The sequence below is a fragment of the Schistocerca piceifrons genome, chromosome 1, assembly GCF_021461385.2.
Source record: "Schistocerca piceifrons isolate TAMUIC-IGC-003096 chromosome 1, iqSchPice1.1, whole genome shotgun sequence".
Taxonomy (NCBI): Eukaryota; Metazoa; Arthropoda; class Insecta; order Orthoptera; family Acrididae; genus Schistocerca; species Schistocerca piceifrons.
Window position 1 is genome coordinate 1,149,574,319 of NC_060138.1, and position 15,909 is coordinate 1,149,590,227.

General features: G+C 41.4%; 1 protein-coding gene across 1 annotated transcript in view; it reads right to left on the bottom strand.

Moving 5' to 3' along the window:
* LOC124778758 (RNA-binding protein Musashi homolog Rbp6) overlaps positions 1-15,909 on the bottom strand; it is a 1,305,122-nt gene that overhangs the window by 100,164 nt on the left and 1,189,049 nt on the right. The window contains exon 6 of the mRNA XM_047253666.1: positions 8,108-8,190. Coding sequence (XP_047109622.1) covers positions 8,108-8,190 — 83 coding nt within the window. The remainder of the gene's footprint in view (positions 1-8,107; positions 8,191-15,909) is intronic.

Genomic DNA, 15,909 nt, shown 5'->3' on the forward strand with positions numbered 1-15,909 from the left:
AAGCATTTCCGGACAGAAGTTCAGAGGGCCATTTTTCCTCCGTTTCCAGTCAGTGAATCGTCCCTGCACTATTAATGTCGATTCTGTATGCAGAGTGATACCGTGACTACGTTACAAACAATCTAGGATGTATCAATTTGAGGTAAGGGTCGTCGCACCGGAAACGGACGAGTCGAAAGTTATAAGCGAAAACTGTTCTGATACCTCTGAAACCGTTCTGAAACCTCTAACAATGGAATACAAGTACTGGTTCTGTTGTCACTACGACAGTAGCGTAGGCAACTTTCAGAGGTGGTATTGTGAACCAAAACAAGGAAAAAATGTTCAGTAAACATGGGCTCCAAAGTATATACTTGAGGAGCTACGACAACTTGTTCATCTTCGCTACTGTGGAACACATCTCCGTTATTGAACACTTGTTCATAGCTCTCATAGCTCTGAAGGTATGCAATTTAGAGCCCCTGTTTACTAGACTCACTACCACCTCTTAAAGTTGCCTAACCTACAGTCTTAGCAACAACAGTATCAATTCTAGTGTCAGAAGTATCAGAACTGTTTTCGCTTATAACTTTCGACTCGTTCGTTTCCGGTAGTTCGTTTCCGGTACATCCCCTCAAAAAATTTATACCATCATCACGTTATCACGTGTGTATACCTAACTGTACAGGCGTCGGCGCCTATAACTTTGACGCTCTCTAGCGTCGTTGGATGATGGTTCCGGACATGGGTTCCTACTTAAAACTGAATATAATAAGTCCCCTCTACACCCTCTAAAAGTGCGTTAACATGAATTGTGGAACACCTGCATAAACAACTTCAGTACGAAGATATACCCGGCTGGTCCCGGCGGAGGTTCGAGTCCTCCCTCGGGCATGGGTGTGGGTGTGTTTGTCCTTAGAATAATTTAAGTTAAGTGGTGTGTAAGCTTAGGGACTGATGACCTTGGCAGATTTCACACACATTTGAACATTTGAAAGATATACCATAAAGGCACTGAGGGGGAAGGTGATCATATGATTCATTTACGTGGCCTGCAATTTGCGAATTAGTCGCAGATAAAGGATTAAAATGCGTAGAAAACTGGGAGCGAGTATTCCTTCATCTTCTGATCCATTTTTACGGTTTTCGGCATCAGCTATCATCAGAACCCTATTTAGATAAAAACCAGAGGATTACGTAGTTAAATGATTGATTTGCAACGAACATAGGATTCAGATGATGGCTAACGCCGAAACTCGTAAAAATGGATTAATAAATGAAGGAATAATGGTTCCTAGTTTTCTATGCTTTAGAATTCCTTGGTCTGCGACCATTTCAGCAAACTGCAGACTATGTAGACTACGATGCAGCCGAATCCTGCTACTCGAATCTCGATATATCGTCAATCTCGATAAATCAAACTTATCATGACTTTGAGGAAAATTCGATAAATCGTTGAAATCCGACGTGATTTGGTAGAAATCAGCAATCAAACTTCCTTGTGTTACGCCCATGTTCTTTCTAAAAAACCACACACACACATTATACAAATTTATCACAGCGCATCAGCTTAGCACGTAGCTGGATTTCTTTTATTCGTTTTGCATCCTCATGCCACACAAAGGGTGTTCTACGATCTGACGTCGAAATGTGTGTAGCACAGAGCTGTTTTTGTACCCTCAATATGCTTTTAATCTATTACAAATGCCATCAGGAACTACAAATGTGTTAAGTTAAAACGCGAACTGTGTAGAGTGTTTTGTAATATTTATATGGTTTTCACAACGTTGTAAGTGTTCCCACATATGATTTAACAGCAAGCAAAACTGTCGTCGTTGGTCGAGCCATCTCTGGCACCCTCACTATGGGGTCTGCATGAATAATCACAGTCATTATGGCATTAAGAACACGCTGAATCGAGCAGAACGAATGAAACTTTGAAGAATCTTCTAAACGAAATTAACGTGTAAAGAACTTCGTTTACTTGTCTCTTTTCTTGTTAAAACTATGTCCTTCTTATTTGTGTGTGTCTTACAAGCGTCTACAACACAGGTAACTGTACGATAGATACAGCCTCATCCCAGGGGCGAGTGCAGAGAAGCCAGACTAAAATATAGATCCTCAAAGGGATAACAGCCAGTTTTATATTTGCAGGGGGGAACAACTTCAGTGATTGACTGATCTGACCATGTAAATTCACCAACGTGGCCATGGTGTGTTCGAACATCGAAAGACTGGAAGCAACAGGAATCAGCCACGAAAAGCAGTAGATGAGTTTTGCTATTTGAGCAGCCAAATAACTGACGGTTATCGAAGTGGAGAGGATATAAAATGTAGAATGCCAATAGTAAGACTGGCGTTTCTGAAAACGGGATATTTGTTAACAATGAATATAATTAAAGTGTTAGGAAGTTTTTTTCGGAAGTATTTGTCTGAAGTGTAGTTCTGTACGGAGGTAAAATGTGGGCGACTTTATTTGAGAGAGAAGTGAAAATACAGACGAATTATAAACTTTAGATGGGCATATTAGATAACTAATGAAAAGGTGCTGAACGTAATTGGGGAAAGAAGAAATTTATGGCAAAACTTGACTAAGACAAGCGATCTGTTGATATGGCATATGTTTAAGCATCAAGGAATCAATTGTTCGGTGGTAGAGTGTGTGTGTGTGTGTGTGTGTGTGTGTGTGTGTGTGACAGAGAGCGAGAGAGAGAGAGAGAGAGAGGGGGGGGGGGGGAGTGGGTGTGGGTGTGTACGGAGGCGAGGGGGGTGGGAGAAGCCAAGGAATGACTATAGCAAGCAGTTTCAGATGGATGTAGATTGCAGTAGCCACGCAGAGATCAAAAAACTTGCTCATGATAACAAGGAGGGAAAGCTGCTTCACCCGAGTATTAGGAATGAAATGAAAAACCTACAGATTCTGCTTCTTAATTTAAGCATACAGAACGATGTTCTGATAAATTACACTTTAAAAGTCGCGCGATAAGGTAAGATTATGTGGAGACGAACTAGAAATGAGTAGCAGCCATAGCGTCCTTCTGTTAAACCGACGCAATATCTGACGGCACTCGTCTCTGCGGCAGTAGTGATCAGCACGCCAGACTCCTTTGAGGAGAGGAGCTCCGAAGATGAAGCGGCAGCCAGTGTTTGCCGTGGACTAATATCCCAGCCCGACCCGTGTCTGTTTTTCGTGCAGACGGCTCGGATTTCCGAGTCGCAGCGAATGTCTTGTTAATCGCCGTGGCAAACGTCAAGGCCATTTCGGCTTGCTGGTGTTTCCGTTGACTTCCTTAAAATATAGAAAACGAAAGAGTTTAGTATTTTGTAAGTATGGAGGGCATCGCCACGGTGAAACTGGCAGATGGATTATCTGAGAAGCAGAATATCTTTCGTACCCAGATGAGCATTTCTTCACTGACGGGAATGGAAAGTCTACAGCGTGAATGACTTGATCGAATGCTAGCAAACCGCTACTTCTTTATTTCTAGTCAGTTAGTTCCAAAATTTAGACATTACAGTGACAGAAATTCTGCTATGGATCAGAAGGGATTGTCAATGAGGAACTTCTTCAGTTTATTTTCAAATTATTCTTTGCCGTCCGTCAAACGTTTTACATTACTGGGAAAGAGATCAGAAAGTTTTGATACAGCATTGTGAACCCTCTGTGTGCTCACTACCACCTTAATGTGACATAATGAATGTAATTTTCTACTTCTGGTTTTGTAACTACATAAATCCATTGTTCCTTTTGAAATGTAGTGGATTATTTGCAACAAACTTCATAAGGGAACAAATATAATATGAAGCAATAGTCAAACTAACTAACTCCTTAAACAGATGTCTACAAGTTGGTCGTGGATGAGCACTTCATATTACTCTTACAGTACGTTTTTGAGCAATGAAAACATCCTTTCTTAAAGAAGAGTTACCCCAAGAAGACTATTCCACATGAGATTAATGAATGGAAATATGCAAAATATGTCAGCTTACCGATTTGTCTCTCGGAAATATTTGCAATGATTCTAAGCACAAATGTGGGTGATCTAAGTCGTTTTGGAGTTCCAAAACTTTCTGTTTCCATCAGTATGGGCGCTCAAGAATTTCGAAATTTCCACACTATTTATTGTTTCCACAACAAGTGTTTCACTTATCTTTGGTGCAGTACCTCTAGATATGTTGCGGCTTTTTAAAATTGTAGGTGAGACCATTGCCAGAAAACCAAACAACGATACTTTCAAGAACATTATTTACCGTTTCTTCTGTTTCTATGTGTATGGATGGACGGATTACAATAGTGTCATCCGCAAAATAACTAATTCTGCTTTCTATATATTAGACGGTAGATTGTTTACAATATGAAGGACAATAGTGGACCTAAGACAGAGCCTTGGTGAACCCCATAAGTCATTTCTCCCCATTCAGAATAATGTTGATGGATTGCATTGTTGGATTAATAAGTATAACTTCCCACATTCGTTTGGTTAGATAAGACATTATCCATTGACAGGTTATACCATCAATCCCATAAAACCTCAGTATATCACATATTATGATTGATACCGTCAAATGTCTTAGATAGGTCACAGATAATACTAGTCTGACTAAAATTCTGTTCTTATGTGAACTTATTATCAATATTTTCAATAAAGAAAATAGTCATACCTACAAATGAAAAATGGTGTCTGTTGGGTTTTAATGGACCTTTCCAGGTGGAGATCGCATCACAGCATTCCTAGAGCACTTGCATGTACGCCTTATTGCCATATTTATAATTCTGAGAAGCGTCGAACCACTGGCATGAGGGTAGGAGGCTTTGGGTTAGTAAGTAGAAAGTTGAGAGTTCGAACTTTGTGCGGTGCTTAATATTTTCTTTATTTAAAAACAATATCGAAGTGTCTTACATCACGAATTTTATTCGTTTGAATGCAATTTTTTGAAATTTCAAGTGCTTTGTCTCTTCAATAACCCTTAGCTGCTGCAGACACGTGCTCCCCGCATTCCGCGCTGTGCGCGATTTTGTAATCACTGCACTGCTCGCCTGTGCAGACACGTGGTGTACCCACTGCTTTGACACACTTATCATTCGATTTCACAAAAACTATTTGGCCCAAAAATTTGATTTTTACACATCTTCTTGACTGATACCTTCCCCCCTATAAATGACTTAATTTTGTTTCGATGTTCAACCCAGTTATTGTGCAGCATTAAATGTAGTAAACCATTGCACGAAATTTTGAAGAGTTTGCAGAGGTAAAAGTCCATAGCGTATACTTTCCATATGGTGGATTTTAGTTGCCACAATGTTGAGAATGAATGTGGACAAGATACCTTAATTTCATATAAAATTTACTGTATAACAATATCTCATTTAATTTAAGTACCACATAGGTGTCGTATGTAATATTGAGAAATATTCCGTCTTTCGCAACCGTAATAAAAGTTTTATTTACACCGGGCGCGTTTGGCTTTATTTTAAAGCACTTCAATCAATGAAAGGTATGGCACATACACAATGATACTCATGTTCTCTTTCTTGTTTTTGTTCCACAGTCGCAGTTTTCCCAATGGTATTGAAATATATTCCTCTTCTGCAACTGTAATAAGCGACTTATTTAGACCAGACGCGTTTCTCTCTTTTGAAGCATCTTCGGTGGACAGTATTTTGTCTCCTCCATTGCCAAGTCACCTTTCGTAGTTTTGTGCTGCGGTAACACAATATTCAACGTTTGTGTCGGCTGATCAGTGTTTTAGCAAATAAATGCTGTTTGTGTGTGCCACACACAAAAATTATATTTGACATAGCTCAGAGCACTTCACTGATAGACGGTATATTCAAGTTTGTTTTTGTAAGTCCACAGTTTTGTTTAATGTACTTTGTCTACTTCCTTTTGATTGATTTAAGTGCTTTAAAATAAAGGCAAACGTGCCCGGTGTAAATAAAACTTTTGTTACAGTCGAGAAAGACGGAATATTTCTCAACATTACATACGACACCTATGTGGTACTTAAATTAAATGAGATATTGTTATACAGTAAATTTTATATGAAATTTAGGTATCTTGTCCACATTTCATTCTCAACATTGTGGCAACTAAAATCGACCATACGGAAAGTATACTCTATGGACTTTTACCTCTGCAAATTCTTCGAAATTTCGTGCAATGGTTTACTATATTTAATGCTGCATAATAACTGCGTTGAACATCGAAACAAAATTAATTCATTTGTGGGGGGAAGGTATCAGGCAAGAAAATGTGTAAAAATCTGATTTTTGGGCCAAATAGTTTTTGTGGAATCGAATGATAAGAGTGTCAAAGCAGTCGGAACACCATGTGTCAGCACAGGCGAGCAGTGCAGTGGTTACAAAATCGCGCACAGCTCGGTATGCGGGGAGCACGTCTCTGTAGCAGCGAAAGGGTTAATGCGGCCGTGGTGGCTTTACTACATGAACTGCGCGCTCCCCCCTAAACGTAAGCTTGCCAACTATGCTGTACTATGGCGCTGCTTCTCTTGACGCGTGCAACTGGCAACGCAGCAATCTCCCGCGTCTGGGTGGGCATGCGCCAAGATAAAATAATTGAACTATAGCTACAGATTTTCCAGATCGGGAGCAGTTTTGTCACTAGGTTTTCCCCAGGCAACCACGATTCCCGGATTTGTCATCCATCCTGTTTGCAGGTGACGCCAGTTTTACGCGGAGTGGTATCTACACCTTTCATAACTGTCATGTGTGGATAGTATGCAGAACCCCCATGGTATGGCGACAGCGAATCGATAGCATCGGTGCAGCCGCAATGTGTGGGCATGGATGACTGGAAACCGTATTTTGGGACCAGTCTTCCTTCCACGTTGTGTAACAGACCAGAACAAACGGCGAGGTTGCCCCCGTGATGGAAGAAGTACCATCAATGATAAGAAGGGTTATGTGGCCGCTACATGATTAAACTCACTGAAATAAATTAGGAAAGGAACAGTTTTCATAGACATCTGACAGAAAAGTCCAGTTACATTTATAACACTGCTAATAGGCATTTTATCTTTCGAAAATATGAGGCTGTATAATAAAGTTTAATACTGTAAGATTATGTCTGGTATTCCATAAACGCACATTTGCGACACAAAGCTTCGATAAATTCGATAGTGTCAGAATGTACTACCTGTCAGCTTGTTGAACGTACACATATTTCGAGCAATGTTCATTGCATGCAAGACTCGTAAACGACAATCTCAGCCATTGGTGCAAATGGCTCTGAGCACTATGCGACTTAACTTCTGAGGTCATCAGTCGCCTATAACTTAGAACTAATTAAACCTAACTAACCTAAAGACATCACACACATCCATGCCCGAGGCAGGATTCGAACCTGCGACCGTAGCGGTCGCTCGGTTCCAGACCGTAGCGCCTAGAACCGCACGGCCACACCGGCCGGCAATCTCAGGCATTGTCTCCCTTTTATGCATATTTACGAACCGTAGTGTACAACATAATCACAATAGCAAGCAGTACTACTGTGACGAAGCGTATTTAACAATTTAGTTTCCCTCAGAATAAAGAAGATTTTTAAAAAAAGCGTTTTTTTATTTTTTAACAGGGAGATGTGTGTGATATAGAAACAGAGAATCTTACGCAACCATAGTTCAAAACACTCCCTATCTAGAACTGCCACTGTACAGTGTCCGCATAATAATATCTTTGGACATGGTTCCACTTCGTAACGCCCGTAACATGGAAAATGTTTTATATTTTGTTATTATAAGTGGATTTACTGCTACTGTTCCGATTACGCCAGAAATTATCAACGAGGAATTATGTTCAGGTCATAAATGAAAGGTTTTGAAAACGTTAGTACAAAGTATCGGCTGAGATTCTGGCAGGAACTACAAAAGATACTAAAATGTTACATATTTAATACGATAACACAGGTGACAGAAAAGCTTTCAAAAAACTTGGAAACAAGTTTACAGAACGCGTCACAGGACACGATTTTTCTCAACCAAGCCTTACATTCTATTCTAACTGATCGAAATGCAGTACCAGTTACTTTTATATTTAACATTACTATGTCTTGATGAACTAATATAAGCAATTTCTTCCAGCAAAATTAGATATTTACGAGAATGAACTTACCATTTTGTTGTTGATTTCGTGAAAGTGAATCTCGCATACTTTGTCTACGACGTCTTCATTCTGGAACGTGACGAAACCGAACCCTGAAACAAAAGAAAAAAATGTCAGTAAATTCCGAAGCACTATGATTTCTAAGCGCTACTAGAAATCAGCAAAATCGTTTTAATGGCGAAACTCGCCGAAAACAGCCAATTGCTCAACTGATAACAAAAGCATATCTTTCAATTGTTGCAAACGAGTTGCTCTATTTATTCCATGGCACATCTCGACATTTTACCGCAACTTATCTGTTTGCGTTAATTCCGTATTTTTGCGAATAACAGAATGTGGGATGTTTATTCCGTCTCTAAACATTTCGATGCAGGATTTTCAGGAAACGCAATTCACACAGCCGTCTTTCCATGGTATGGTTAATGTTACAAAGAGGTTCTGTTTCGAAGACGTCGCACTCGCAGTGGTAAAACAGTAACATGAACGAAGTATATTTTCATATGTGAACCAAAGTTGTTAATTAATTTGCTAGCGCCAAAGTTTCGCGCACAACAATTTTCACAAGCCACATAATCTCTGTATGAAACTATATTTATTTTGTGAGATCAGCTGTTCTTCTGTTATCAGATAGACATAACATCTTCATATTACTTTATCTAATGGATATGTTCGATTTGAATTTTATTGTATCTCACCTAGCCTTCTTCTTCATATGCGAAAAGCAAACTGGCAAATGCAACATAAAATAATCCAACATTACGAACAGCAAAATTCTGCTACAGCTTGCTAACGATTAACGTATCATATCAACATGCCAAGTAGATAGAATAATGTGATGGCGGATAGCCATGAACTTAGTTCTTGAGAAGTATGATGGCAGAATTGGCCTATGCTCGAAACTAGGCAGTCAACAAATTAAATAGCTGCTTTTGTTCTTATATAAATATGTCCTCTAACAATATTTAAGAATTTCAAGACACGCCGCACTTAAAATGGAATGTATTATTATGTTAACTGCTGTTCTATTCAAGGACGTCAGGCAGTTGGGAATTTATTACACTAATAAGGTCTTATTCCTGTATACAAGAGCGCAACAACTGAAACAATTAATTTGTACATTGTTTCACCCAGGGATGTCCAGTGACAACATACGAAAGAAATTTAACTACAATCCATCACGGTAACGCATTAATTACACTTTCATCCAAGCCTACGCTATGAAGCGTAGCGCTTTGTTTCACATCAATATGTCCTCTAACAATATTTAAGAATTTCAAGACACGCCGCACTTAAAATGGAATGTATTATTATGTTAACTGCTGTTCTATTCAAGGACGTCAGGCAGTTGGGAATGTATTACACTAATAAGGTCTTATTCCCGTATACAAGAGCGCAACAACTGAAACAATTAATTTGTACATTGTTTCACCCAGGGAAGTCCAGTGACAACATACGAAAGAAATTTAACTACAACCCATCTCGGTAACGCATTAATTACACTTTCATCCAAGCCTACGCTATGAAGCGTAGCGCTTTGTTTCACATCAATAGTTTCAACCGTTCAAAGAGAATGATATATCACTTCACTTCATTACTACATTCCATTCAAAAAAATTATTACGCATTGCTTATTGTACCCAAAGCTAGTGAAAAAGCAACTACATAACTATAAGACCCATAACTGTCAAACACGCAGTGACGCATAAATCGGAGATTAATGTGGTACCGCGATTAAAAGCGATATAATACGAGATTTCCATTTAGTGCGAGACATGGTAAATGATTGCCTATTACGCTAAGCGAACAGTTACAGTATCTCGTTAAAGCGTGGATCGAATCTGTATGCTAAAGTGATAAACATGATGCACGAGGGTTTGATAATAGCCACTGCCAAACCTTCGTGAAAGAAGTGGCTAGTTTCAGCGGAAATAGCAACGGCCTGACCTCATTTACATGTATTTGCAGTTAACCACAAAGCCCACATGCTGATCACACACCGCTAATAATTAATGTTGTTCCTTCGTTTAACATAGGAAAACCTTATGTGAGTAAGCCCCGCTGAGTTAACATTGTCTGCAGGTGCCGTACAGAATTTTCTGCTGCTCTGTAATGGAATAGGCCGCTTCATCAGCACTTGCGAAAAGTGTAGTTTTATGTTAGCCGTACCACAATAAAGGGAAAAGTATCTTCTGCTTTAGACAAACGGCAGAAGTGCGTAAAATGCAGAACGTTTCGGCAACAATGAACGCAGTTCGCGGAAAGGAAGGAAGAAACCGAAAGCGGAGCGTGGAAAATCTGGCAAACGAAGCGTTTTAACAGGTTTTGCATGAAAAGATATTCAGACCGAGATTTTTCTTTCTTTTCCCGTCGTTTATATTACCTGACAGTGGACAGGTCAGGCGGAATCTGTGAGAAAAGAAACAGAAAAGTGTCTGAACAGAGGAGAGATTACTGGTGCGTTTGATTGGAGAAATGTCAGAATTACTCTAGAGGTGAAGCGTATGAGTCGTTCGCTGCCACAATTGAATACAACGGTGCATGATGGTAGGAACAACTGGGTAGTTGCGAGTGTGTACGAAAGCAAACCGTCAGAACTCTAATCGCGGGTGTGGAATTTCATTCGATTCCCTGAAACCTAGGGAAGCAAACTGCTCGGTAGGTATGGAGTAATGAGAAACTAAGCTAAAGTTTGCAAGAAATAAAATTTAATGCTTTATGAAGGCATACATTAATAATTATCGCACTTAGAAATCTGTGTAATTTCTTAGATCCGTGAACATTCAAGCAGATTAAAATTCGAGTAACACAGATCGTGACCATAGTGTTTTCTGTAGTTATTGGGAGCAGGTGAAAACACATTTTTTTTTCTTTTGGTTTTTACAATAACAATAGTTACTATGAAACGTCCTGACAGATTAAAAATGCAAAACTAGCACTCCTACAGAGTGAAAATCTCGTTCTGGAAACTCCCCAGGCTGTGGCTAAGCCCTGTCTCCTCAATATCCTTTCTTCCAGGAGTGCTAGTTCTGCAAGGTTCGCAGGAGAGCTTCTGTGAAGTTTGGAAGGTAGGAGACGAGATACTGGCGGAATTAAAGCTGTGAGGACGAGGCGTGAGGTGTGCTTGTGTAGCTCAGATGGTAGAACACTTGCACGCGAAAGGCAAAGGTCCTGAGTTCGAGTCTCGGTCCGGCACACAGTTTTAATCCGCCAGGAAGTTTCAAATCAGCGCACATTCCGCTGCAGAGTGAAAATCTCATTATGAATAGCTATTCTAATCGCCCTTGACAACACATCTACAGTTTGCAAATTAGCTGCAAAAAGTATGGTCGAGAATTAATTACAACGTTTGCACGCCAATTTTTCATACCTAGTTACAGTTGTTTAGTATTTGTAATGTCTATTTACTACCACACAACATCACAAAATAACGGGGTGAGACCTGCTGTCGTGCAGGCTTAAGACAGACATCTTTCACCACGCTACATTGAGAGATCATCTTCGGACTGTCACTGCAACACGTTTTATTTATTTTACTGGCTTTGGCATCGACCACCATTTTAACCATCAACAGCTGCCACTTCTCATTACAGTTTCGGTTTAAAGTGGCTTTTTTCGGTAACTTTTGCAATTAAACTCTACAATGGATAAAATTAACATCTCTTTCTGAGCTCAACGTCTCAATCATTGCGGATGGATACTAATGCAACTATTAGGTTAAACAAATGAATGCAAAACGAAACATCATCGTGCTTGTCATCGTAATGGCCCTAATATTAGTGTGTAATGTATGCAGTTATTGGTGTTGAGCACTCAATTAACAGTGCAGCATTGGCTTTTACATCGTGAAATAAACTCTTTCCAAGAACAGTATTGTAAAAGAAGTTACACTGTTTTTAACAGACAGGTCTTCTATTCGGGAAAGATGGAAGCTGGAATCCTCAATTGGACATCGTGGTTTTGGTTTCCGCGGTTTCTCCAGATTACTTCGACAAATGCCGGGACGGTTCTTACTATAAGACCACGACCGACCTCCTATTCCATCCTTGTCATACGGCATCTGCAAGTATATAAATACCCAGATATATAAAATAATTTTTGTTTTAAAACTGTAATACGTTGGCAGGTCCTGCAACAATGCAATGTTGATCTTCGAATGAACAAAACTAGTACTATAAATACACCCATTTTGTTCGTTAAAACAAATAAGCCAGTAAAGTACACTGCGCATCAGTTATGAAGGCAGCAATTTTGGAAAATATTCTACACATCTCTCCTCCCCCCCCCCCCCCTCCAGCCGCTGGCGACAGCCACTGATGTTTAGTTACCTTCGGTGCGCCTAGCGGTCAGTAACGCTACACTTCGGGCTGACAATATTTCACAAGCAATACAATTTCATGCCGTGTTTACCGCAGCATTATTAGAATTACGAGGGAGGTGCCTCCCCAAGTCCTCTTCCGTTCGTTAGCCGACGGATAGTAAATAGTCAACCATGTCGCTGAAATACATTACCCCAGTTACGATCATGGTTTTCGGAAGGTTTCCCTTCGTTACTAGTGTTGTGGCGTAGCAGACCATTCAAGACCCCTGCCACCCTCTGGAAATAAATTGTGGTAAGTGTGTACCCATTGTGCTGCGAGAACTGGAAATGGGAAGGACTGGAGGGAAGTTTGGGCCACGACTGGTTCGACGGTCAGAAGCAACGTACTGAAAAGCGACCCAATTTCTCGTCCAAAGACTGTCACTGGTGACGGAAGTTGGGTTTATGGTTGTTGTTGTTGTCTTCAGTCCTGAGACTGGTTTGATGCAGCTCTCCATGCTACTCTATCCTGTGCAAGCTTCTTCATTTCCCAGTACCTACTGCAACCTACATCCTTCTGTATCTGTTTAGTGTACTCATCTCTTGGTCCCCCTCTACGATTTTTACCCTCCACGCTGCCCTCCAATACCAAATTGGTGATCGCTTGATGCCTCAGAACATGTCTTACCAACCGATCCCTTCTTCAAGTTGTGCCACAAACCTCTCTTCTCCTCAATCCTATTCAATACCTCCTCATTAGTTTTATGATCTACCCATCTAATCTTCAGCATTCTTCTGTAGCACTACATTTCGAAAGCTTCTATTCTCTTCTTGTACAAACTAGTTATCGTCCACGTTTCACTTCCATACATGGCTACACTCCATACAAATACTTTCAGAAACGACTTCCTGACACTTAAATCTACACTCGATGTTAACATGGTTATGATCTTGAAACTGTCCAATGGAAGAAATCTCGAGAAGTCAAGAGTAACAATAAGTACTTGTTGCTTTATTTTTGTCGCGTCTCAGGAGAGTACGTGGCGTTCGAACGCCTGTGTACCCCACCACTACAATTCACGACCGCATATCGGCTACGTTACCTTGAAAGTTTTGTCCAAAACAAAATGATTGATGTTCCCCACCCGCCTTGCTCACTATTTGTAGGGGCGAAGATTTGACACAGAGGAAGAGATTCAAGCAGACTCGCAGGGGACACTAAACACCCTAAGAACGGTGAATGGTCGAATATTTGATGTAATGGAAGAGATTCAAGCGGAATCGCACCCTAAGAAAGACAGACATCCAGGATGCAGTAACGATGGGATCGGTGTATCAGCTCCCAAGTGGACTGATGGTGCACAATATGATCTAGGTTAGACGTATTAAATTTATTTAATATATTTCGAGAACTACCATTTCGCATCCTCAATTGGGAATCCCCCTGCCCCATTTCCAGCCTGCCATCATATTTAGCTGAAAAGAGCGAAATTCTACAACTTCCAGCCTTGCTCTTAAGAGTCGGGAATAGAAAAACAGGGGTTAAAATGGCTCTGAGCACTGTGGAACTTAACATCTGAGGTCATCAGTCCCCTAGTCGCGCGGTCCCAGCCTGAAGCGCCTAGAACCGCTCGGCCACTCCGGCCGGCAAAAACAGGGGTAAAATAGTTTCCAGACGCCCTCATCTCCACATTCCCTATCTACCCTCCCCCGAGCCCTCTCTTCTTTCTTTCCTCTCCCTCTTCACAAAGCGTCCTCCAAAGTGAGACGTACTATACTAACGGACCGTTACTATGTAGACGGTCGCTGCTAGTGAAGCGAAGCAGCAGGGTGCGCCGTTCCACTGCTTCACCGCAGCAAGGTAGCGTGCACCTATTACCTTTAAGCATCCTGCAGGGAATCGCTGTCCATAATCAGGCGCGGAGTATTCGGGGCCACGCTGCAGCAGTCGGGGGGCGCCCGGCCCTAATGAGGGATCGATGGACCGCCTGATGCGGTCCCAGACAGCTGCTGTCCGCGTGCCTGCGGCGACTGCAGAACCAGTGACACGTGGCGCCCATGTGGGCGCACAAACTTACGTGCCATCATGGTTTGCGTATCCATAATAAAACACGAAATCATTTATTCTAGGTAACGAACTAATATACGAGGTCTGTTCAAAAAATTCCGGAACACTCGTAATTTTGCACCAACGGTTTGTTGGAATGAAATGCAGTTGGCATCCCTGCGCGTGCCTGTGTTTAATGTGTATCTGCCGGAAGTTTCATTGTTGCATGTCTGTTCGTTACTGTTCAGTGCTGTATTGAGTAGAACGTTGTGCCGCACAGTTCGCGGATTTCGAGATGGCAGGGCTAGAGGAGCAACACGTCTGCATTAAATTATGCATGACACTCAAGAAAACCTTTCCAGAGGCACACCAAATGATGCATGAAGCCTACGGTGGTGAGTGCTTAAGCCGTATTCGGTGTTACGAATGGTTCACATGGTTCAGTATGCCCTTAGACGTCTACCGACGACGGTTGTGTCAGGATCTTCAATGAAACTGTGTGTGCTATTTGAAGACTGACTGTCCGAGAGATTACAGACGAATGTAAAATTTTAGTTGGATCATGTCATGAAAATGTGAGAAGGAAACGGCCTGAAATGTGACGAGACACTTCATGGCTTTTGCAAAAAAAAATGGCTCTGAGCACTATGGGACTTAACATCTGTGGTCATCAGTCCCCTAGAACTTAGAACTACTTAAACCTAACTAACCTAAGGACATCACACACATCCATGCCCGAGGCAGGATTCGAACATGCGACCGTAGCGGTCTCGCGGTTCCAGACTGAAGCGCCTTTAACCGCACGGCCACACCGGCCGGCCTGGCTTTTGCATAACGGTAACACACTCGCACATTCATCCCTGTTGCTGCGTGACTATTGCACAATAAACGATGTTACTGTGCTGTCTTATCCTCCACTCTCCAGACCTGGCCCCTAAGGACTTTTTTTTATTGTTTCCAAAGTTGAAAACTCCACTGAATGGACGAAAATTCGCAACGATACACGAGATAAAAGGAAATTCGCAGACGCCGCTTCGCGGGAACCAGCAAGATGCGTACCAAGACTGATTCCGGAAGTATAAATGGCGTTGGGAGCGGTGTATAGTGGAGGAGAGTATCCACAATAAGCAAAAGGTAAGCGTAGAAAAATGGTTCAAATGGCTCTGAGCACTATGGGACTTAACATCTGAGGTCATCAGTCCCCTAGAACTTAGAAATACTTAAACCTAATTAACCTAAGGACATCACACACATCCATTCCCGAGGCAGGATTCGAACCTGGGACCGTAGCGGTCGCGCAGTTCCAGAGTGAAGCGCCTAGAACCGCTCGGCCACTGCGGCCGGCGGTAAGCGTAGAAAAAATTTCGGGAGAAATTTGTGGAATTTTTTGAACAGACTTCGTATACTGAAGACTCAATGACATAAATAAAGAACTACTAGGCAACAGAGTTGTTCGTCGCAATCATC